Consider the following 22,663-nt stretch of genomic DNA (forward strand, 5'->3'; position numbering starts at 1 on the left):
TGTGCTCGTAAGGGTGGTTTGGCTTTTGTGGGGTCTCAGCAACGTCGAGCCTTCCCCTGCTGCAGCACAGCAGCCGTTCCTGAAAGATCAGCTGTGTCCCCAGTTTGGACAGGGTGCCCTCGTGATGCCTAATTGTCACAGCAAGGAAATGTTTGTTCCAGTGAACCCCAGCCCAGCAGACAGGATTGATGGGGTCAAGCAGTTTGCTGTTCACAAGGTGCACACAATTTGTAGCAGCAGCCACCTGCCATCTTCTTCTGGGGCACCATGGGAAAACACACCAGTGCATGCTGGAGGCCTGACATAAGGCAAGCAAGGTGTAAAATCATTTCTGGTCCAAAGAGTGATGTGCCCATTGTCCGTCCAGGGTTTTGGGTTAATACGCTGGTGGAGTTTAGACCTGCCCAGCAGCAGCACAGGATCTCACCAGTGTTGAGGGTGAGATCTTCCCAAGATCCTGCAAGAAGGTGCAGTCTCAAAGACCATGTTCTCTGCTACCACATGCGTGTAGGACCATCCTCCTCAGATCTCCATCAGAAACAGCCCTGGTGTCCAGCTTGCATCTTCCAGCTCCAATCAGCCTTAAAAACAGTTCCTGAGCTACAAAGCTGTAGCCTTTCCGCCAGGACCCACGTGTCCACAATCCTCTGGCACATGCCTATAAGGACAATGAAAGCGCTGATACTTCCACACCAGAGACCAAATCCCATTAACTTGCCAGAGTCCTCTCCTCACTGTCCCAGCTGCAGCACAACTGACCTCCAAGGCACATGAAGGCAGAGGTCCCTGTGCAGAAACGTACATCAGCAGCTGCTGATGTAAGAAAAGAACTAGTGCTCGTTCTGTCAAACAGGGGAGAGATAAAACAGACCTGCATCCAATCCCAGCATCTCCCTGCTGGTACCTTCGGGTTCTGCCTGTGGCTCTCAGTTGCTACTCATGGCCCAAAACCCCCAGATGCCAAGCTCGGTTGCATCTCAAAGGTGTGTGTAGATGCATGTGTTAGCCTGGTGTCCAGCAGGCTCTTGTTCAGAGTGTGCAGCTTCCTCTGAACACGGAGAGCATTTGTATCTGTATTTCCCAACAAGCTTTGTGATATGTAAAACACCTAATCATCTTAGTCCCAGAGATTTCAAGATTATCTGTGGATCTCCGTGACATGGGACCAGTCACACTGACAGTGAGGATGTGAAGGAGGAGGCATTGTCATGAGGTAGCAGGAGCCTTGTGAGGGGCACAGAAACAGGATTGCTGGGTGTTCCTTACTTCTTTGGGTGTTCATCACCCCACAGCAGCCTGGGGTTCTGCAGAGACAAGCCCTCCCTCACTCTGCTAAGAGCAACTACCAGGGTCTCCCAATAGCCTGGCCGGGGCTGCATCCCCAGAAAGAGGCAGCTGCCAAGGATAAGGGGGGGCAGGAACTCCCCATCCTCTCTTTTCTGTTTTTCTGCAATCAGAGCTACCCTGTGGCTTTCAGAGTCATTATGCCTGGGGCTTTGCTCAAAGCCATACTCCCTATGGAGAGGGTCTGGGTCTGGCTCTGCAGCTTGTGGCACAGGAGAGAGGCCTCAGAGGGGGACAGTATTCACAGGAACTGCTTGTAGGCTCTTGCCTTGTGTGACGAAGAGCAGGACAACATCCACACAAGACAACTTGGCCACCCCCAGCTCACCCTTAGCTGATGGCAGTGACTGAGCAAGATGGGTGGTGAGTTTTGCTGACACCTGCCCCACACCACCTCTCATCCCAGCTGGGCTCCACTGAGCACAGCACCACCCATTTGCCTTGACAGATGGGCTCCTGCATCAGGGTCTTTCTACAGCCCCTTGAAAAAGTGCCCATGGGTCTTCTGTGTGTCCATGCACAGAGGTGGTGGTCCCAGCCACACAGCCAGGTAGGGATGATGTGCAGACCCAGGGCTAATGGCACAGAGTTGCAAGGGTTGCTGGCTCCAAGTCATAAGGCAGCAAGTGAAAGCCACGGTGGAGGAGACATGTTGCTGTCTGCAGAGCTTCCAGAGGTTTAGGAACAAGTGATCCCACAGGCCTCACATCTGGCTAACACAACACAACACAACAGCACTTCCAACAGAGCCAGCAGCCAAGGTGAACCTGCAGATATCTGCAGATGAAGCACAGCTGCTCTGGCAGGTATGAAGGGACCTTCTCATCAATGAGACAGGGATTTGTCATGCGAACTGGCCGACAGGTTTCACCCAGTGTGCTGTGTATGGCTGCGTCTGTGGCACAGCCTGCTGCTCCTCTTTTCATGTCCTGTCTAACAGGAGGCCGACTTGGTGACGATGATGAATTTACGACCTCCCACCCACTGCTGCAGAGGAGTCTGGAGCCACAGATGCTTACAGAGGGTGTTGTGGGAGCTGTGGTTTGGATGAATAATTTTCCAGCCCTGCAGCTCAGACCCACGAAACCCAGAGGGGAAGAGAGAGACAACAAAACAGTAAAACAAAACAAGCCTCCAGCTTGGGCCGCCCAGCGAGTTCTGGACCGTGCTATGTTGTTCTTCATATTTAGCCTGCTCCAGTCTGGCAGCATCCAGCCACCACCCTCCTACATCAGCCCCCGTGCAGAGGTCAAGACCCTGGAGGAGAAAGGCCATGTACATTTGGACCCCGCTTCCCATCCTTACCCCCCTTTCCATGGCTGTCCAATCAGTGACAGACTGGTTTGCCATTGCCAAGTGACAGGAGAGGAGGGGTACTCAACTCTTGGATCTCTTGGGAAGCCACAGCCATGAGAGCTTGCTGGTGACTGCTGGGTCACCGTGGGTCCTTGATCCCACAGCATCCCCATGCACCGGTGCTGACTTTCTGCCCATGGATCTCCCTCTACTCCCTCCAGGGCATGGAGAGTCCAGCAGGTGCCATATCTTCATCCAACACAGTAACAGGACATTGGTCTCACCACAGGGAGCCCATGGCACCCTGCCACATCCTAAGCTGGGCACCTCTGTGATATTCGGTGCCTGGCGCCAGGCTGCGGCTGCCCCAGCTCTAGCCACGGTGTGGCGATGCCCACTGATCACTATCTCTTCCACCTGAGCTGTATAAGCACTGGGGAGAAGCAGGGATGCAGCCTGTTCCTCTCCAGGTCCTCCAGCATCACCTCTCATCAGTTACTGCTGTCAAACGCCTCCTGGAGAGCAGAAGCGCTGGGGCCAGATAGATTCAAGGCAGGTCTGAACTGGAAGGGGAATTTCTCCTGGGACAGCCAAGTAGGATCAGAGCTGATGTTCCCTCTTCAACACCCTGCTGCTGCATGTGCTGGGCTTGCCATGGCTTTGGGTCCCTGACCCAGATGATGCAGAAACTCCAAAATGGAATGTCTTTAAGCATGTAGGACTCTGTAGCCAGTATCTGGTCCATCTAACAGGTCTTGTACTTAGATCTTCATCTCTGTCCCTCTTCTCTGTAGGGCATGAAGTAACCAGGCTGTCCCACAGCTTTTTGCAAATGATGCCTCCCAGAGCAGAGTTAAAGCGCAGCTGAGGCTTGTGCTATCCTGTGCCCTGGGCATCAGAAAGGAACCATCCCTGTACCTCTCTGAGTGACTCCACTGCCACCTGCCCTTCCCACCACCAGGGAGCATGGATGCCTTCAGACTCATCCTTCCCCTGCCCCAGCCAGGTGGCTGGAGCAGCACGCTTGGCACTGGGGCTTTCTGCTTGTTTGCAAGTGTTTGCGTTTATATTTTGGAAGGCCCCTGGGAATCTCGCTGGATCTGGACTTGCCCGCAGCCTGACTATGGTATTTCAGCCTTTGGATGGCCCCGATGGGAGCAGGAGCACAGGAACATTCCTCTGGCCTTTGCCCCTGCGCCTGACCTCGAATGGCTCCCCAGGGTATGCCCCAGGCTTACAGACACATCTGAAGCACCAGACTATTGGCTCCCACTTCATCAAGCCAATCCTTGCTGGTTTGGGCCACATCCTGCTCTCCCCACAACCTGGAGGGCCAGCTCCATGAGAAGCCAGGGATGGCAAGAAAGTCTGGAGAGCTTTTCTTATAGGAGATCGCATCCCAGGAATGACACCTCCACAGAGGTGTCATAGATGAGGTGGGAGAGTGCATGGCCTTGTGCATACTGGCCAGTCCTGGTGATGTCTGTTTTTCTCTGGTGTCCCTGTGCTTTGTGAGACTGCCCGGGGCTCTGTGCACCCCCTCCTCCTGCTGCAAGCCCCTCTGGATGGACTGTCTGTCTGTCCGTTGTCCTTTCCAGTGTGCGGCACAGTGGGGTCTCGGTTCCTGCCATGACCTTGGCAGTGGAAAACAACCAGTGTCCTCCTGGTCTGCAATAGGGACTGGTTGACCTTGGAGATCAACAGCCAAACTGGGATTCTACTGGCACGGTCCTGAACTCTCTAAAATCGAGATGCGAATAAAGAGGGCACAAACAAGTTGTCCCAGGGGAGCAGGGCAGAAGACACAGACTGTGGGCCCTGGCACACACTGAGGACAGAAATAAACGGCCTCCAACCCTTTGTCTCAGCCAGCAAAACCTGTCTTCCAGCTTGGGAAGGTCCCCGGCTGGATGTCCTGGGCATGGCAGCACCTTGGGAGGAGTGACAGCACAGTCCTGCCCATCACCTCCCTCCGCTCTGCAGGGAGAGCATTGCTGAGTGACCAGGTGTCCTGTCCAGGCCCACAGAGTCATTTTGGCTCTGCAGGAGGGGACATCAGTGCCTGTTGTGAGGGTTTAGCTGCAGCCCTGCTCTGGTTGTATCTCCACAACAACTTTGTTAGCCTTTAAATTCCAACATCTGTAAAAAGCCTCATCAGCCACAGTCCACAGCCCAAAGCTTGTTCAGCATTTCATTTCTGTTCCACAGAGAAGATTTGGCCAGCGTTGGTACCCGGAGTCCCAGCTCTCCTCAGGTCCAAGGCTGAGATCCAGAGCCAGACCACCCCGAGCATGTTGTGCCAGCGGGAATAACGCAGCCCTTCCTCAGCAGCCCTGCCTCTCCTGTGCCCCTGAAAAGCAGAGGCAATAACTGTCCTTGCAGTAGCTCACAGAATCACAGAATCACAGAATGTCAGGGGTTGGAAGGGACCTGGAAAGCTCATCCAGTGCAATCCCCCCATGGAGCAGGAACACCCAGATGAGGTTACACAGGAAGGTGTCCAGGCGGGTTGGAATGTCTGCACAGAAGGAGACTCCACAACCTCCCTGGGCAGCCTGGGCCAGGCTCTGCCACCCTCACTGAGAAGAAGTTTCTTCTCATATATATGTGGAACCTCGTGTGTTCCAGTTTGAACCCATTGTCCCTTGTCCTGTCACTGGTTGTCACCGACAAGAGTCTGGCTCCATCCTCCTGACACTCCCCCTTTAGATATCTGGAAACATGAATGAGTCCCCCCTCAGTCTCCTCTTGTCCAGCTCCAGAGCCCCAGCTCCCTCAGCCTTTCCTCACACGGGAGATGCTTCACTCTCTTGATCATCTTTGTTGCCCTCACACAAGCCAAATCTCTTTCCCCACTTAGGCTGCACTCTAAATTTTCCCAAGTTTTTTTTCTTGCCTTTAAGCAAGCTGTAGGAGGACTCATTAGCCATGCACTGTGCAGGCAGCGGGAGAAATACCACCTGGGATGTCACCTGCCACCCAGAGATACCACGTGTAAGGTGTCATGCCCAGCCACAGACTCCAGATGTTTGATCCCAGAGTCTCAGCCTCTAAAAGTGGGTGTCTGTGAGCAGGGATTAGAGCCAAGCATGCCGAGGGCCCGGCTGGTGCAGGTGAGCAGACGGGGCAGCCTTGCGTGCTGCGGAGCAGCGTTCTCCTCGTCTCCACAAACCACAGCTTGCCGCTAGAGGACAACACACAAACACGTGTGAGCCTCGCAGAAAAACATCCACTCACGTTAATAGGAATGAGCTGGATTTGGAGCTTCCAGTGCCTTTAATAAGGGCATGGTGCAGCCCGCGCTGCTCGCAGCAAACTGTGATTTCAGTGAGAGCTGGAGGAAACGTGGTGCTTCCACCCCAAAAGGGAAATTCCAGGTTTACCATGGAAACGTCAAAGCTCTCTGATCTAAACGCCTTGATGTCCAGACACTTGGTTTAGCCAGGAGCCAGGTGACACTCTGGAATAAGTGAACACTTCAAAAATTAATGTCTAATTATCGAATCTCAAAGAAATGATACATGGAAATGAAACACCACAGCCAAGCTGGAATAAAAAGCAAACAGAAAAGTCGAAGCAAAGTGAGACACAACTTCATTATGTGTTGCTCCAAAAACAATGTGAAAAATGTCATTGCAGTCAATGCCTTCATGGGGAAATGGCTCTATTTCAGCAGAACGGCAGCTTTCAATAGGATTCTCTTCAGTGTGCTATTTTTTTTAAGAGCTCTATTAATAGTGTGCTCAGCCGGAGCCCTGGATCCCCAAGGAGAATTCACTGAGCGAGAAACTGTCAGGAGCTCGCAGTGCAGTTGGTGTCTGGCTGCTCAGGCTGGAGAGAGAGAGAGATGGGGAAATGGTAGATAAAAGCTGCTGTTGCAGCCAGGAGCAGAGAGATAGGCCTGACACTTTGTCCAGACTGACACCAAATCCCTGGCTGTTGTCGGAGCAAATCCAGCCATTTCAGGCAATGCTAAAGCCCCACATCATAGCTGGAGGGGAAGGCGGTAAAGGAACCTAAGGAGAAACCCTCTCTCCAAGGAGGGCTTCCCATCTCCCCACCAAGCCCTCCTCCATCCCAGCAGTATATTACATTTGGAGCTGTCAAAACACATTGCATACATTTAATTAGCAACATCTCCAGAATTGCTTATGATTGGAAGGGGCTTAATTCCAATTAAATCCATAACAAGCAGCCAGAAATCATGTTTTGATGCACATTCAGTATGTTTCAGGACACTTCAAGGCCCTGGGCTGGTCTGGTACAGTCAGTATCCTGCTGCTAAGCCAGACCTGCTCCTTTCTGCATGACGGAGCTCCAGATGATGTGGCTTCAAGACCCCACTCAACAGATTATCCATTGACTTTGACCTCTGGTCACTTCACTCGGGGTTGGAAAGAGCTCTTAGAGCAAACCAGCCACCTGCTCCCGGCACCAGTGTAGTGCAGCTCCTCAAATGCAGTTCACACACGCACCTAACCTTGGTCCGGGAAAAGCTATAGCAAGCAGAGTGGCTGCAAGGGCACCGAGAGCACCACATCCCACCACCCCGGACAGCTCTCTGGAGAGGTCCCCCACTGACCATGACACTGCTGCTCCATCCCCTGCATCCCTCACCCAGGACCTGCCCCATGCACGGGGACAGCGACTGGGTCGGACCGCAGGACAGACAGATCGACAGCCCTGGGCATGGTCACTCCCAGCGAGCAGCTCCTCATCAGCTCCTCACTCCTCCCCAGCTGCACCCTGGCTTTGCAGCTGGGTTCAGCAGCCAGCACAGATACACAGACACGCAGAGTCCTTTATCCAGGGTTGTATTTCAGCGTCCAACAGTCTGGAGCCCTTGAAGTGCTGCTTGGGTGCTCCTGCCTCCCTATTTATACTCCTTTGCCCTGCTGGAACCAGCTTCGCCTTCCTCTGCCCTGCTATCTCACAAAAACTTTGTTACAAAACAAGCACAGGTCCCAGAGCTATGAACAGGTCTTTATTTGCTGAGGTTACTTTTTTTTGCTTTCTTTCCTTTTTTTTTTTTCCTCCCCTCTTTCTTCCCTTTGAATGAAATTCCTGCCAGCTCTAAGGGAGAGAGAGAGAGAGGGAAAGAGTAGAAAGTTTAACTCCTCCCATTGGAGTGTCTCACGCCCCTGCCCAGCCCTTGAAACCCAATAACCAAGATCATTCAACAATGCCTTCCCTTCCCTGGCTGCATCCTCACCACACTCCGACCTGCAGCAGCCGCCCTGCCCGCTGCGCGCGAGGCTGCGGGGCCGCTGCCCGGCACCCAGCACAGCCGGCGGCGCCACACACAGTCCCCGCGGCCGTGGCCAGGGCGAGGATGGACAAGATCTTCTTCTGGGGCGTCCTCCTGGCCTCCTGTGCCCGCTGCCAGGCGCTGCCCGCCGAGCCAGGTGCTGCACCCGCCTGCCCGCCCCAGTGCCACTGCGAAGAGGATGGCATCATGCTCTCGGTGGATTGCTCCGAGCTGGGGCTTTCGGAGGTGCCTGCCAACCTGAGCCCGCTCACAGCTTACCTGTAAGTACAGCCCTCGCTGTCTCTTTTGCAACGCTTTCTCCGGACCCCCTTCATTGGCTGCGGCTTTCCTCCAGCTTGGAAGTTTGCGCCACATGTTCCTGAAATTAAATTTCCACTGGAAATTAGAGGCAAAAAAAACAACAACAAAAAAGTCAGCTATTACTCTGGGACCTGCCAAGCTAAGCTAGCTTCCCCTCCTCCCCACACCCCTCTGCAAATGCTGTTTATATTGCGATGTTATGCATGCTTTGCTTCTTGATTACATTGGATCAGAGGAGCTGATTTGCTGGGTAGATTCTGATTGTCTGAGAACATAATGGAGTATTTATACTAAGCAATTAGTGCAAACTGCTCTGGGATCCTTCTGTCAAACATTTCAATAGCTGTGATAACTCGTGTCTTTCAGGGGTTTGGGTTGAGCTGGCCACCAGCAGTGCCCAAGTTGCCTCTTTAGAATGAGTATTAAAGTCTTATAAGAGGTGTGGGGGCTTTGCTTTTTGGTTTGGTTGGTATTTTTAACTTACACATTCTTAATTATCTGAATGTTTCCTATTCTTTCTGGTATTAATACCCCAAAAGGTTGAGCTACCACAGGGACTCATGGGTTCACTTCTATCCCCAGAGATGGTCTCGCTGATGCCATCGGATTAGCAGTGACTGAGGATGTCCCCAGGATGTGCAAGAGACTCCATGGAAGGATCTCAGGGTTTGACCAGGAGAGAAAGTTCCTCTCTCAGGCAGACAGGTTGGCGCTGGCATGAGCAGGGAAAGACACTTGGTCAGTTTACTCACAGAATGTGCTGCAGCCACCAAGCTCAGCTTTGTGACAGGTGGGCTGGTACGGACTTTGGCTTTCCCTGTGAGGGAGGGATACAGCTAAAGCTCTGCTAAGGGAGACCATGTGTACCAGCATCATACAGGACAACTGGTAGCCCCCAGGCAGTGCTGGGGATGTTCATTTTGTGCTCATCAAGATGAGAGGGGGCTTGTGTCCAGGTGTGGTGTACAGTCCATGTTACTGGCTTTCTGGTGTTCCTGGATAGTCCTGAGATGCAGTTTCTCAACCATTAAAGCTAAGCACCTTAACCCATTCAGGAAGGGCTTTGCAAAGCCAGGTTGAAGCTACCACAGCTGGGTAAGAGCTTTTCTACTCCTCCTGCTTGCCTGAGGAGCACATTGCTCTGTCTTGTGCCAGCCATTGGATGGCCAGATCCGTATTGGGCCAGCTGAGAAATATTACAGGAAAGGACAATTTTCAGTAGAGAGTGTGAAAGATGAAAGAATTGTGTAATGCAAGCTGTATTCCCTGGGAGCAGGAACCACAGAGCACTTGTCACATGAGGTGTGTCCTGTGAAGAGCTGTCCCCCCTGCACATGCCCTGGAGCTAAGTTTGGAGTCAGATACCGATGAGTTAAAAGTCACTGCAGCTTGTCCTGATGGAGGTGGTTAAAAACACACGGGCTGTAAGAGTGAAAGGCTGCAGAGCTTTGCACTGATGCTGCTGCAGCAGCCCTGTCAGGCACCTGCTCCACCTTTGCGGCCACCACAAGACAGGGCACCTGTGGCTCCGATTCTGCAGAGAACATGCTGCCCGTCGTCTCTGCAGAGCAGTCCCTCGGGCTGAGAGCTTCAGAGAGCTCCACCGTGGGAACTGAGGGACATCTCAATGTTAAATGCTTCTCAGTGCCACTTTTACCCTGACCATGGCGGCCGGAGAAGGGACACAGAGCCCTGGGCTATGGACCCAGCGGGTGGGTGCTCGAAGATGCTCTCGGCCTGCTGCGGCAGGTGGCCTCGCTGCCGCAGCTGACAGAGGTCGGCTCGCCGCTGGGTCTCGCTCCCCGGGACGGTCCCGCAGCTCCGGTGGCCGCGGCTGCACCCGCCGCTGCGCTCGCACGGTGGCGCCGCTGACGGCCCTTTGCGGGGCTGCGCCGGTGGTGCCACCTCCCCGGCATCACCTCGCAGGGAACGCCAGGCTGGAGGGACCCTCCGGGTGCAAAAGCCACGGGGTCGAACCGTGGAGATGTTGAAGGGTCCAGGGTTTTCCTCCTCCCCTTAGAGCTGAACCTATTCGGGGAAAAACAGCACATTGGCTGCCTATCCGTTAAACACTGCTGATGAATTAAATAAGATCTGACAGGGGTAGGAAGGCAGGATGAACTGGAAACCATTGGAGGCCTGGAGAGCTGGGTTTTCTCCCTGTTTCTGTCTCTATTTTCTTGGGCTGCCTTCAGAAAGTCACATAAGGTTAGTTTCTCAGTTATAAGGTGTACAGTCAGGGCTGGTTTTTCAAAGTGAATCAGCATAAATTTTGTAGAAAGTATGGGTATTCTAGAGAGATCTAAGATCTTCATGTAAATTCAGGCTTTAAATCCACATTCAGTTATGTAAAGAAATGCCTAGATTTCTTTTGAGAGCTGCAAGTGCTGAAAAGCAAACCCTGTAATGGCAACAAGGAGCACGGAGCTGAAGGGCAGCTGTTCCAAAACCGTCCCAGCTCCTTTCCTCCATGCCTTGTCTTCTAAGCAAATTGTTGGAACGCCTTTCCATGAAGAGCAGGACTCCCTCAGGTGCAAAATAAAGGATCCTCATAATAACGTCTGATTAGACACTGCCTCACCACTAATGAGCTCACATTCATGCCCCATCCTGACAACGCTGTGTCTCCACTGTGTCTGTCTCTCTCCAAGAACCCTGTCCTTGCTCACTCTTGAGCCTCCCTGAAACTGAACCTAATCCCACTCATCCAAAACCAAGCGTTTCCAATGGAGGCATCATCAGTGAGCTTGCAGCTGTGTTCAGGGAGATGGGAGAGAAGCAAGTCACCTCTTCCCAGGGAAGCCTCTCCAGTAGGCATGTACACTCTCAGGAGGCTGCCAGACAGAAAGCTTCTTGTTCCGCACGCTGTTTCCCTTGAGGTGAATGGGATCAGGAGCTCTCATGGCTGTTCTCATCTTGCAGAGGCATTTTGAGCCACTGCCAGGAATTTAGCATCCCAATGGGAGTCTGGGGCCAGGACCCCACATCACTCCTGCTCTTCCCTGAGCTGCCCTATGGGATCAGGTACCACACAGACCCATGACAGGGATCCACAGGAGGCAGGGATACTTGGTAATGAAACCAGGCAGACACATCCCTGGTCACAAAACACTGCATCTAGTTCAGGGAAAGACTGGGTGGAAGATGCTTCTTTTGTAATATTTGCATTTTCTAAGCATCCACAAAGCTCTGTGTTTGGGGGCTGACTACAGAGCCCTATCTGATACTTGGAGCAGGACAAGCAGCAGTGCTGAAGGCAGCCCCCCTTTGCCTAAAATCTTCCCTACTTCTCTGCCCCACTCTGCCTCTCTGCAGCCCCCATCTGGCGAAAAGGAGGACAGAACTCACCACAGCCCCCTAAAGTGGGCAGCACCCCGAGAGCTGCCAGAGGAGTCCAGGCACCAGTTGAAATACAGGGCTGGTGACTGACCTGTCGGAGCCTGGGCCGGCACGGCAGCTGCGGGGAGGGCTGCTGGGGTTGAAGGGATGCTGGGTTTGCAGGGGGCTGGAAAGGACATGGGGTCTCCTGCAGGATGACAGGGACCTTTGTGTGCCTTTGGGTATTAGGTGACAGTCACACACCCTGGGGAGACAGAAGGAGTAGCCGAAAATGCAGAGAGCACCAAATCCCAAGGCAAGGTGTAAATCAGGTCCTTCCTGGGGGCACACTTGCTCTCCTGCCCCAGGTAACTTTACAAACAAAAGCAGGTCACCATTCTGTGGCTGATGCTTGTCCAGTACCAGGGCTCATCCACAGCCTTGTCCTCATGCCACGGTCACCACATTAGCCCCAGCGCTCCACCAGGACCCATCCAAACACACCACAAGTGTGCAGACTCACTCCAGATTGCTCCCAAACCCTTCCGCTTCTCAAGCCATGAGAGAGCACAGGATTTCCAAAGCCACCTTTGTGTCCCAGGGGCCACACTGATGCACTAAGGGCTATCTCTGTGCTTGATCTTCCCTGCTGGAATACTAATGGGAAACATCACTCCTGCCTCGCATGGCCAGAAGTCCACAGTCTCACCCTCCAAAACACGTGTTGTGCCTGGCAGCATGAACAGCAGCCACAGTGGGAGCACAGACAAACATACGTGAGCTTGGGGTCCCAGATGTGGGGAATAAGGTTTATGAGAGCCATTAAAAGAGCTGGGAGATAATCTCTCAGGTTCATGGCAGCTCTTCCTGCCTCATCATCTTCCAGCCCCCTTCTCTGCCATAAGCTCTGCTCCATTTTACCTCTTGAAGTCATGAGCTGGAAACACCTTGGGTCCAGCAGCCCTTTTCTCTACTTGGCTGCTGCTGTCCCAGTGTGGGTCCTGCTGGGATTCACGGGATGCTGTGCTCTCCAGAGAGTGGCTGGTCCATGAACAAGGGTTGCAGCCCCCAAATGCTTCCAGCTACAACAGGTAGTGCTGCAGGTGAAGGTGAAGGGCTGTGGCTTTAGTGCCACAGGTCATGGCTGAGACTTTGTCAAGGTTTCAGTCCACAAGGAAAGACACATCCTTTGCAGGGCTGTTCGGGAGCGGCTGCAGGAGGTCCCGGGTGCTGGATGCGAGCAGGTGTCCACTTCTCAGCGCGGCACTGTCTGAGTTGGGCTGAAGGAGCTGAGACACAGGATCTGCCCCATCCCAAAAGCAGCAACTTGCACCCAGGTCTCTGTGTGGGGGAGAGAGCAGCCAGACCTTTACTGCACTTGCTGCACAGCAGGTAGTGAGTGCTGCGTTCCCGGGCAAGAAGGGAACAGGTGTGTGGATGAGAAGCACGGTGGGGAAGGCAGCACAGCGGAACAAACGTGCACAGGGATGGGGCTGTGCTCTGGTGTGGACAACAGTGAGCGCCAGCAAGACTCCCCCACTTCTTCACTCTGCAAATGGCAACGAGGGCAGCTTATCTGGGACTGGAGGAGACAAGTCCCTCCCACTCGCGCACTGAGGGATGCCCCGCTCCTGGTCTCCTCTGCTGGAGTGAGCGGTGCCGGCTGGCAGCAGGCACACCGTGTCCGCACAGCCCCTCCGGCTGCAATGGTTGTGCAGGGAGCTGGGTGGGAGGGAGCTGCTGCTCACCCTGCACACGCTCTGGATTCCAGCCACAGCGGGATGGTCCTTCCTCACGTCGCCTCCCGCTTTGCCCCCCTGCCATGCCTGAGAGCACTGGCCGTGGTGAGCAGGGCTTCTGCACCACCGTGCACTTCCACTGCAAATGCCTTCCTCCATCCTCCCCCCTCTCCTCCCTGCCTGCCCCCCAGGCTAAGTAATATGCCACAGCCTCCCCTCTCTCCCTCCCTTGAAGAATAAGCTCATAAATCTGCCCAGGGCAATGAAAACACTGAGCTCATGGCCCTTAGATCTGTGCGGGAGGAGCTCTAGCTGGCGATTAAAGGAGTTTAGGCTTTTCTTTGAAAAGCTCTTTGATTCTGGCAGAGGCTCTGGTGCCAAAAGGCAGCAATGGAGCTGCAAATGCCTCTCCCGCTCTGCACCTGCCTGGGTCAGGGAGCAGCAGGAGGGTGGAGGAGGGAAAGGGAAGCATGGCACTTACCAGCTCTCTGCACCAGGGGCTGAGGGACCTCCATCACCCCCTCTGCCAACAACAGGGTTGGGGTGCTGCTGCCTTTGAGCCCAGACACTTCAGCTGGGGGGCCAAAATTCCTCCATTGCTTTGGAATAAGCTGCTCCCCCAGGTCCATCTTTGGAGAAGTGGGCTGGGTCTCAGCAAGCTGGCCTCCCGTGGGACAGACAGACAGTGATGCTCTGAGACAGCTCAGAAGGCATCCAACGTGGGCCAGGCTCCTTGCGGACCTTGAAACGGGAACATGAGCCACCCTCATGCACCACAGCAAAATAGCTCTGCGTGGGGAAAGGGGCTCCAAGGGCCACTGAGGGTTCTGCGTGGGTGCCAGGGAGCCAGGAGGGGCTGTGGGGAGTCAGAGAGGAGCTGGGGCCAGGTAGCCAAGGATGGGACAGAGATCACCTCAGCAGTGCTCTGAAAGGTGGTGGGGAAGCATCAGGAAGAACTGTCAGGGCTGGAAGGAGCCTGCAGTCTTGGACAAGGACTTGAGTTTGGCAGGAGCTGAAGAGAGATAAGAAGCAGCCTTCATGAAGAAAAGCAAGACCAAGAATGGGCATCTGGTGTTGGAGCCAAGTCAAAAGAGCCAGGCTGCAGCCCGAGTGGTGGCAGGAGTTGTACCAGTGGTGGGGAGCAAGGGGAGGACACAGTGGTGCTCCCAGTCTTGCAGGGATGCATCAAGGATCCAGGAAGGTGTAATGCAAAACCTTTCCCAGATCCACCAGCTCAGGCTTTGCTGACAGTGATGCGGGAGGGCAGCTCTCCAGCCTCCTTCTCTCCATGGGATGACAGAGGAACCTCCCAGGGTATCAGCAGCTTGAGGTATCAGCAGGTCTCTGTCTCCATTGGCCTTGTGTGCAGCTTCCCATAGATGTTGAAAATGCTTTGAAGGATTTGGAAATGAAAAGCGTCTCCCATGGGAGCGGAGTGAGTCAGACACACCTGTAAGTGTGGGACCTGCTCAAGGGACCTGCTGTCTCTTCTTGTGAGCAGCCACAGGTCCCACTACAAAGAGACCCCAGGGGGGACAGGATAGTTTCCAGCATTGAACATCCCTGTGGGGCACCAATTAGTAACATTCCCCTTTGTTCAAAGGGAAGGTGAAGCCCAAGCACTGCATCATCCCATCAGGGCTGTGCGTGCTGTGAGAGGAACCACAGGGGTGGAAGAGGAGCAGAAACATGGTCTTGTCAAGTAAGGGGTGGGGGAGCAGGGGGTTGCATGCATGAGGGCAGGGAGGGTGGTTGGAGGATGCCCCACACACGTGTTCAAAGGTTTTGTAACACAACAGTGAGCCCTGCAAGCCACCAACCCCCGGGACGTTCCCCTGCCCAGTGCCACCTCCCAGTGCAGGCGACGCCTTGTGCACAGACCAGTGAGTTGAGCCAAGGCCACGGTGCCTGCTGGGGTGTGACGGTGTGACCAAGAACCAGGGATCTTGGGGACCTGCAGGATCTGAACGCACAGTCACGTTCCTGAGGGGGTTATCTGGTATGGGGATGACTCCGGGTGTGATTGCATCTTGCAGCTGTAAGATAATTCGCAGTACTGAGCAGTTCCTAACCTTAGTAAAACAAATTTTCGTCTTTGCATGCATGAAACCAGCAGGAAAGGCATTTGAACTTTCAGGCAGAAATTTCCCAGAGAACACAAGAAGAAAATCTGATCATAGGGAACAATTTCTGCAGTTTTGCTTTACACCTGTTCCTGCAGCTGCTCGCAGCAAACACCTGGCAGTGTCCCCAGTAGCTGCCCAGTGCCCGAGAGCTGAGAGAGGCAGTAGCCGTGTGAGCATCGCCCTGGCCTTCCAGGCAGTGCCCAGAGTCAGTCTGACTATGGACGTGAGAACTGCTTCTGCTGCTCAGTTAGCGCTTCCCAAGGGAGGAATGAGGTGCAGAGTCACGTAGCTGCACTGTAAGTCTTTATTCCTCCTGTACACGGGGTCGTGGGGGTTATCAGGTATCATCCCAAGTTGTTGTCCCAGATATTGTCCCAAGGCTCTGTCCCAAGACTGGGAGGTTTTCCGCCTGAGCAGCATGTGCCCCAGGTACCAAAGGACAGAGACGTGCCCTTAGGGTCAGGTGAGTTGTATTTGCAGAACCAAAGGTACCACAACCAAGACAGGACCTTGATTATAGGTGCAGGTAAGACTGTTGTTGTTGTTGCATTAATTTCCTGTGGCAATGAGTTCCACAGATTAACGAGGTGCCTGTTGCACAAAGCGGTTTTACATGTGCTCTGGCAACAGCGTGCGGGGCTCTACTCAGCTCAGGAGCAGCCTTGCTGTATGTGCTGTCTTCAGCTTCTCTCCAGCTCCGGGCCAAAACAGCAGGTTCTTGTGCTGCAGGTTGTGTTTGCAGCTGCAGTCCTGCACAGGGAAGTGCCTGTCGGTTAAGGTATTGTTGTGCTTTCATGTGGTGTAAGACAGTGCAAGATTTATTAGTGACAAAAACATGAACGCTGGAAGCCTTGATTTATTGAAGAAGGGGGAGAGGAAACGTGTTGCAGCCCATGCTGGTTAGTGTGGTGTGTCTGAGATGAGCCAGCACACGCTGTGAGAACTGCCCTGCTCCTCCTTGAGCTGCTCTGGCTCATCTGGCAATACCAGGAGGTGAACCTGCTCATTTTCCAAGGGATGACTTTCCACTGACCACCTTGCAGATGCTTTGTGGAAAGGGCTTCTGGATAGAGGGGCACAAAGACTCAGACTTTTGGGAACGGACAGGTGCCCATGAGCTTCGGCTCGTGTACAGTGAAGGTGGGACATACAGAGGACTGGAGAGCAGCACGAGAAACACGGACTGTTTCCTAGCTCTGCCCCACTCCTATGGCTTACCCCAAACAAATTCCCTCCTCCTCCTGTGCCTCAGTCTCCCTGTCATTAAAGCACTAATAACAAAACCCTCTCTAATGTGCATTGAGATCAACTGATTAAAACAGTGCTATAGAAGAGCTGGAGACTCTCAGCACTTTTCAGCCACATGTCTGGACCTCTCAAGCTCAAATACCTTTTAAAGGTTTATTAAAAAATTCTTGAGCTTTACATTAGTTCAGCCATAACATGAAGAAAAGCAGCACTAAACTCTCGGATTTGCAGCCTGCCTTTCATGTCCACTGACCTCATCACTCCTTGCTTACGAACGCAGCCACAAGTCAGAGCAGAGACCGAAACGCTCCTCGGGAGCCGCATCCAGCAGCTGTTTTACAGCTCGTGGGCAGCGCTGGTGAACCCCAGAGAGGAAGCGAATCCAGCTGGTAAACTGCCGCTTGGCCGGAGCTTCTGCAAACCCCCGTCCTTTAATCTAATCTGTTTTCTATAGGAAGCTTCCTTGCTTTTAGCATACTCCTTCCTGAACGTATGGGGGTAAATAACAGCTATTTTAGGTCTTTGGCTAAACTAAAAAAGGAAGGGAAAGTTTGGCTTGGGTTAAACAAATAGACTTTTTTTTTTTCAGGTTTCCCATGCAATTAAAGTTAAACCAAACCAAAACAAAACATATTTGGCTCTGGGTATCCCTGCAACATTTTGCTTTGACCCCAAAATGAATACTCTGTTTCATTTTCAAGATAGTTGAAAAATCGTTAAGCCCTTGTAAAAAAGAGCTTACAGTGAAACTTTCCACCATTTGCCCCCAGCTCTTTTTTCAGTGGAGATAGTTTTTCTGTGAGTTTATTTTTGACTTAAACTCGATGGGCTCTGCCCGACCTGGAAAGTCACCTGAGCTTGTGCCATCACTTGTTTTTCCTTTCACCACCATTTCCATCATTTCACCTCCCACCGTACAGACACAGGGGTTTCTTGGGAGCATCGTCCTCACCCCAGAGCCACACGGACTTTCCAGAGAGACCAGAGAGTGGCCAGGAAAGGGGAGGAAAGAATCCATGAAGGCTCATTTCAGCTTCAGAGAGCTCCTCGGGCTCTTCTGACTATCTCTGGCTACTGCCAAGGCACCCTCGAAACACCTTTGAAACATCTCCAGCATGTTGGGCACCGTGACTGGGCTGGAGGGGAAATCTACATTCCCTTTGAAGTCTGGATACTTGAGCAGTCTTAGAATTATAGGGCTGTAATATAAAGGAATGTGTGGGGCTGTAATTGTGACTTAGATCCTTGGATGAAAGGTGCTATGTACATACAAAAGGTATTATTATTATTATTGCTATTATTATTACTATTCTTCTTATTATAGGGCTGCAATATGTGGGTTGGAGATGAAAGTAGCACCAAAAGATCCTGAAATACAACATGTGTCTTCAGGAAATTTCAGCTTGGAATTAGGTTTTGTCTACATGGGCAAAGCAGAACCAGCTGTCTTCCTTGCACTGACAGCTCTGGGGCTTTTATGGAAGAAGTCCTGCATGCAGGCATGACTCCCAAATCCAGGTTGCTCTGACTCCCAGATTGGTGTCTCCAGGAGGAGCTATCCCAGAGCATTTTTTGCAGAAAAAAAATGACATCAGACATTTTCATCGTTCTTTCTGAGACGCTCTAATTACTGCCAGGCAAACCGTGGCCATCAAAAAAATAAGTCCGTGGTGCCTGAGCTGTGAGAAGCACAGGGACTGGTGGCTCCCAGCAGGGCTCAGAATCTGGGGTGGAAACTGGAGAGAACTCCCAGTGTCGCTGAGCAGCAGAGAGAACAGAGACGGGGCCAGATCCAGCATCCTGAGCTCATCATCCTCTTTCCACCCATCAGTCACATCTTTCCCCGAGCAGCCTGGGAGCAGAGCATGAAGGACAACACAGACCAGCTTTGATGCTTCACAGGGTCTGTGGCTCTGCGCGGGCTTTGCCGTCAGCCTCAAGTTGTTTCTCCTGCCCTGTTCTGCACTCACATCTCATTAACAACGGGTGGCTTAAGTGAAGCCAGGTGCTGAAGTGGGACTCCCCATGACAGTCCTGTGGTGGTTTTCTCCTGTGTCACAGGCTCTGCAAAGCATCAGGTTTCACCCTGGCCTGCAGCTCCAGCTGCCTCTCCTGGTAAAGGTGGGGGGAGGATTTAATCTGCTCTGATTTCCATCAGCTTTGAAATCCCAAAAAAAATCAGCTTGAGGTGTTCCACCGACTTCAAAGATTTTTGGTAAAAGCCTTTGGCTCTCCTGCTTCAGGGGTGTCACCTCTGAGAGTGCAGAGTCAGTTCTCACTCAGCTGGACTTGCTGAAGAGCCAGACGAGAGGCACAGGAGGTGGGTGGAAGTGGGAAGGACTGCTCTGCTGGAACCAGACTCCTCCCTGAAGGAGACTTTCTCCTTTCCTGGGTAGCAATGCTGGCTCTGGCTGGCACAGGCTAGATCTGATGCATCACTGAGATCCAGCTGATGAGCTCCAATGGGAACCAAACTTGCTCTGTTGGACCTGGTCCCTGGAGCAAGCAGATTGAACTGACTGCACCAATGCACCAGAGAGTCCCTTCAGGCATCCTGCCCTCCATTCTCCTGCAGTGTTGCATGAAGCTTCATGCTTTAGCCTGGAAGAACTTTCATTTCTACTGCCACTGTGAGATGGGATGGTGAGGGAATAGAGTGACTGTCAGCAAGTTTGCTGATGACACCAAGCTGGGAGGAGTGGTGACACTGGAAGATGTGCTGCCATCAGAGACCTGGACAGGCTGGAGAGCTGGGCGGGAGAAATGTAATGAAATATAACACACATAAAATAGGAGGTGTAGGCTCTGTCCTGGCTGTGGCAACATCCCAGCAAGTGAACAAGGTCTGTCCTTTGGCAGGACAAAGCCCTCACTCTGCTGTATTTATTAAATATAACAAGGAAAAGTGTAGGGTCTTGAATCTGGGCAGGAACAACCCCAGGTTCCAGTATAAGCTGGGGAATGACCTATTAGAGAGCAGCGCAGGGGAAAGGGACCTGGGGATCCTGGGAACAGCAGGATGACCATGAGCCAGCACTGGGCCCTTGTGGCCAGGAAGGCCAATGGTACCTGGGGTGGGTTAGAAGGGGGTGGTCAGTAGGTCAGAGAGGTTCTCCTGCCCCTCTGCTCTGCCCTGGGGAGACCACACCTGGAATATTGTGTCCAGTTGTGGCCCCTCAGTTCCAGCAGGACAGGGAACTGCTGGAGAGAGTCCAGCGCAGCCACCAAGATGCTGAAGGGAGTGGAGCATCTCCCGTGTGAGGAAAGGCTGAGGGAGCTGGGGCTCTGGAGCTGGACAAGAGGACACTGAGGGGGGACTCATTGCTGGGGATCAACATGGAAAGGGTGAGTGTCAGGAGGATGGAGCCAGGCTCTTCTCGGTGACAACCAGTGACAGGACAAGGGGCAATGGGTGCAAACTGGAACACAGGAGGTTCCACTTACTTTTGAGAAGAAACTTGTTCCCGGTGAGGGTGGCAGAGCCTGGCCCAGGCTGCCCAAGGGGGTTGTGGAGTCTCCTTCTGTGCAGACATTCCAACCCGCCTGGACACCTTCCTGTGTAACCTCATCTGGGTGTTCCTGCTCCATGGGGGGATTGCACTGGATGAGCTTTCCAGGTCCCTTCCAACCCCTGATATTCTGGGATTCTGTGAACAATTCTGTCTGCAAGGGTGGTGTACATAGAGTCTCCTTAAGCTTCTGTCTTGCTGTTTCTGGGGCAGCACTTCATTGCCCAGTATGATGTGCAGCAGGGCAGCTTCTCCCGGACAGATGCTTCCCAGAAGGGTGTAGAACAACTGACGGAGGTGAATGTGCAGGAAATAGCCACCTGCTGGTAGCCCTCAGGGGTGCCACCAGGAACAGCACCTCTGCAGAGGAGCTTTCTTCTCACCTGATGCTGTTTCTGGCAGGTACAAAAAGGGAGAATTCGAAAGCCCTGCAATTAAGTGTTCATAAGGCCTTAGTGTTAAAACTACTCCTGGTGGGCTTGGAAGGAGCAGAGGAGGATCTGGAGTGCCAGGCAGAGCCACTTTGGCTCCAGAATCAGGTAGAAAACCTTAGAAAAAACATTGTTCTCAGATACACCCAGAAGCTTATCCTAGATGCTGCGTTCACATCAAATTATACCTCACCTGCAGAGCAGACACTGCTTAGAGAGAAGAACCTTGACACTGGGACATGGTCACAGCCGTGTAGCTGAGCATTGACAAGAAAAACTCTTCGCTAAGTAAAGATAGGCAGATTTTCAATATCTCTGAACTACCCGAGGTACCACCAGAGCAAGGGATCATCCCAGGCATCTGAATATCCAGGCATAAAAACATTTCCTCTGATAAGTTGTGTGCCAAATGCTTTGAAAGGTCTGTGTATCACAGACGTGTCTCTAGTGAGTGGCCTGAGCCTGTTGCTGTGCCCCAGCCTGGCAAACAGGAGGCTTGGGGACTGCCCTGTGCATCCCTGGACAGGTCTCTGCTCAGCTCTGTGAATGCCAGGCCCTGGGACTGAGGTTTTCCTGTGTCATAGGCTGTTGTTCTCCTTCTTCATCCATTCTTCTTCCTCTTGGTTTGCCCCATGGCCAAAGCTTTCTGACCAAGGCATCCCACATGTGCTGGCTCCCTGGGAATTTTTTTGTTCTTCTGGTCAAATATTGCCCCTGCCTTGTTACTCCACGTGCCTTGTGAAATCGGGCATGCAGGAGCAGGGCACCTACCTGAACCACAGGGGCCATGGAGCAAAGGCTGGCTCACACTGCAGGTGATGACTCAGGTCCATCCACAGCAGTTTGTCCACTGCTGAACTCCCACGAGCAAGGTCTGGCTCCTCAGCAGGAGGGTTCAGCTCCCCAGCCCTGCCCCACTCTTTCCCAATTGCACTGATAAATGGAGGTTTTTCCCCAACAGCATCAGGAATGATGGTGACTCACCACCACTTCAGTGGGAACTGAAGTGCAATGTGTGCTGGAGACAGGAAGACTCTCGTTACCCACTTGACAGCAGAAGAAAGGCTTTTCTTGGTACGCAGAGACCACCCACTGGAGAATGAGACAAGGCAAGAGCTGTCACGCTCTAATGTCTTGTGGCTTCCTGGTGACACCATAGAGTCTGCTGCAGCTAATGGAAACCCTTTAGTTACTCAGAGTAGCAGAGATCACTCTGAGACGAGCCAACTCTTGGCATCTCTGAAATGAAGCCTGCCCCACCAGAGGAGCTCCCAACCCCTGGCAGACTCTTGCTGGGCTTGGCTGGAGAGCACCTCAGCCCAGATCCCTGCAGGCATCTCATGGCCCTTAGAAGGCGCGAGCGTAGAGAGGAATGCAGCTGGTATTCATCTCTTACCTTGGGCTGGGAGTTCCAGCCAAGTGGCCAAGCTGCTACACACAGCATGCAGAAGCTCTCCTTCTCTGCTGTCGTAAATGCTTGGAGACTCTTCCTCTATAAATCACGCACTGTCTTGGGACACGGAGCTTGGATGCTTACTAGCCCTGGAGACCCGGGGTTTTCTGGTTTACAGCAGTGAGGATGCTGGCAGGATCAGTGGTTCCACGGGAAAGGGTTCAGAAATGAGCAGATTGTATCACTTGCTCCAGCCCTGGTACCACAAGAGAAGTCTGCCCGCATGGGGTGCCTCAGTAGAAGGAAAGACCAACAGGAACCTGTCTGCCACATGTCCCCACAACCAAGTTGGACCCCTTGAGTTGGATCCTCAGTTTCTGCTGGCTGGGATTCCATGGCTGCTGTCTTTGACATTTCTGCCTGAAAAGGCCAGAAGGCCAAAAGGCATTTTACAAAAGCTTTCAGCCATAATATTTCATTTTGGTCTGAACACAGATAGTTTTTAGCCAAAAATGGCTGAAAACCACCAGAAATTTTCAATTGCATAGCCTGAAGCAGAGCTCCAGGTTGCTTTGTTGTGAGGTTAAGAACTCCAGGAGAGAGAGCACTAGTAGATACGTTGCTATACACCCAAGGTATACATCATCAAGCAGACCTGAGAGAAGACTTATTTTGCACTGGAGCAGCACT

General features: G+C 52.8%; 1 protein-coding gene across 3 annotated transcripts in view; it reads left to right on the top strand.

Moving 5' to 3' along the window:
- The first annotated feature begins 7,690 nt into the window (after positions 1-7,690).
- LGR6 (leucine rich repeat containing G protein-coupled receptor 6) overlaps positions 7,691-22,663 on the top strand; it is a 113,322-nt gene continuing 98,349 nt past the window's right edge. Inside the window, exon 1 of one of the 3 annotated variants that reach the window (XM_065038248.1) lies at positions 7,691-8,169. In XM_065038248.1, the coding sequence (XP_064894320.1) occupies positions 7,823-8,169 (347 nt within the window). In that variant the 5' untranslated portion in view covers positions 7,691-7,822. The remainder of the gene's footprint in view (positions 8,170-22,663) is intronic. The other 2 variants (XM_065038247.1, XM_005505349.3) reach the window with 2 other exon arrangements.

This window comes from Columba livia, chromosome 22 (genome assembly GCF_036013475.1).
Source record: "Columba livia isolate bColLiv1 breed racing homer chromosome 22, bColLiv1.pat.W.v2, whole genome shotgun sequence".
NCBI lineage: Eukaryota > Metazoa > Chordata > Aves > Columbiformes > Columbidae > Columba > Columba livia.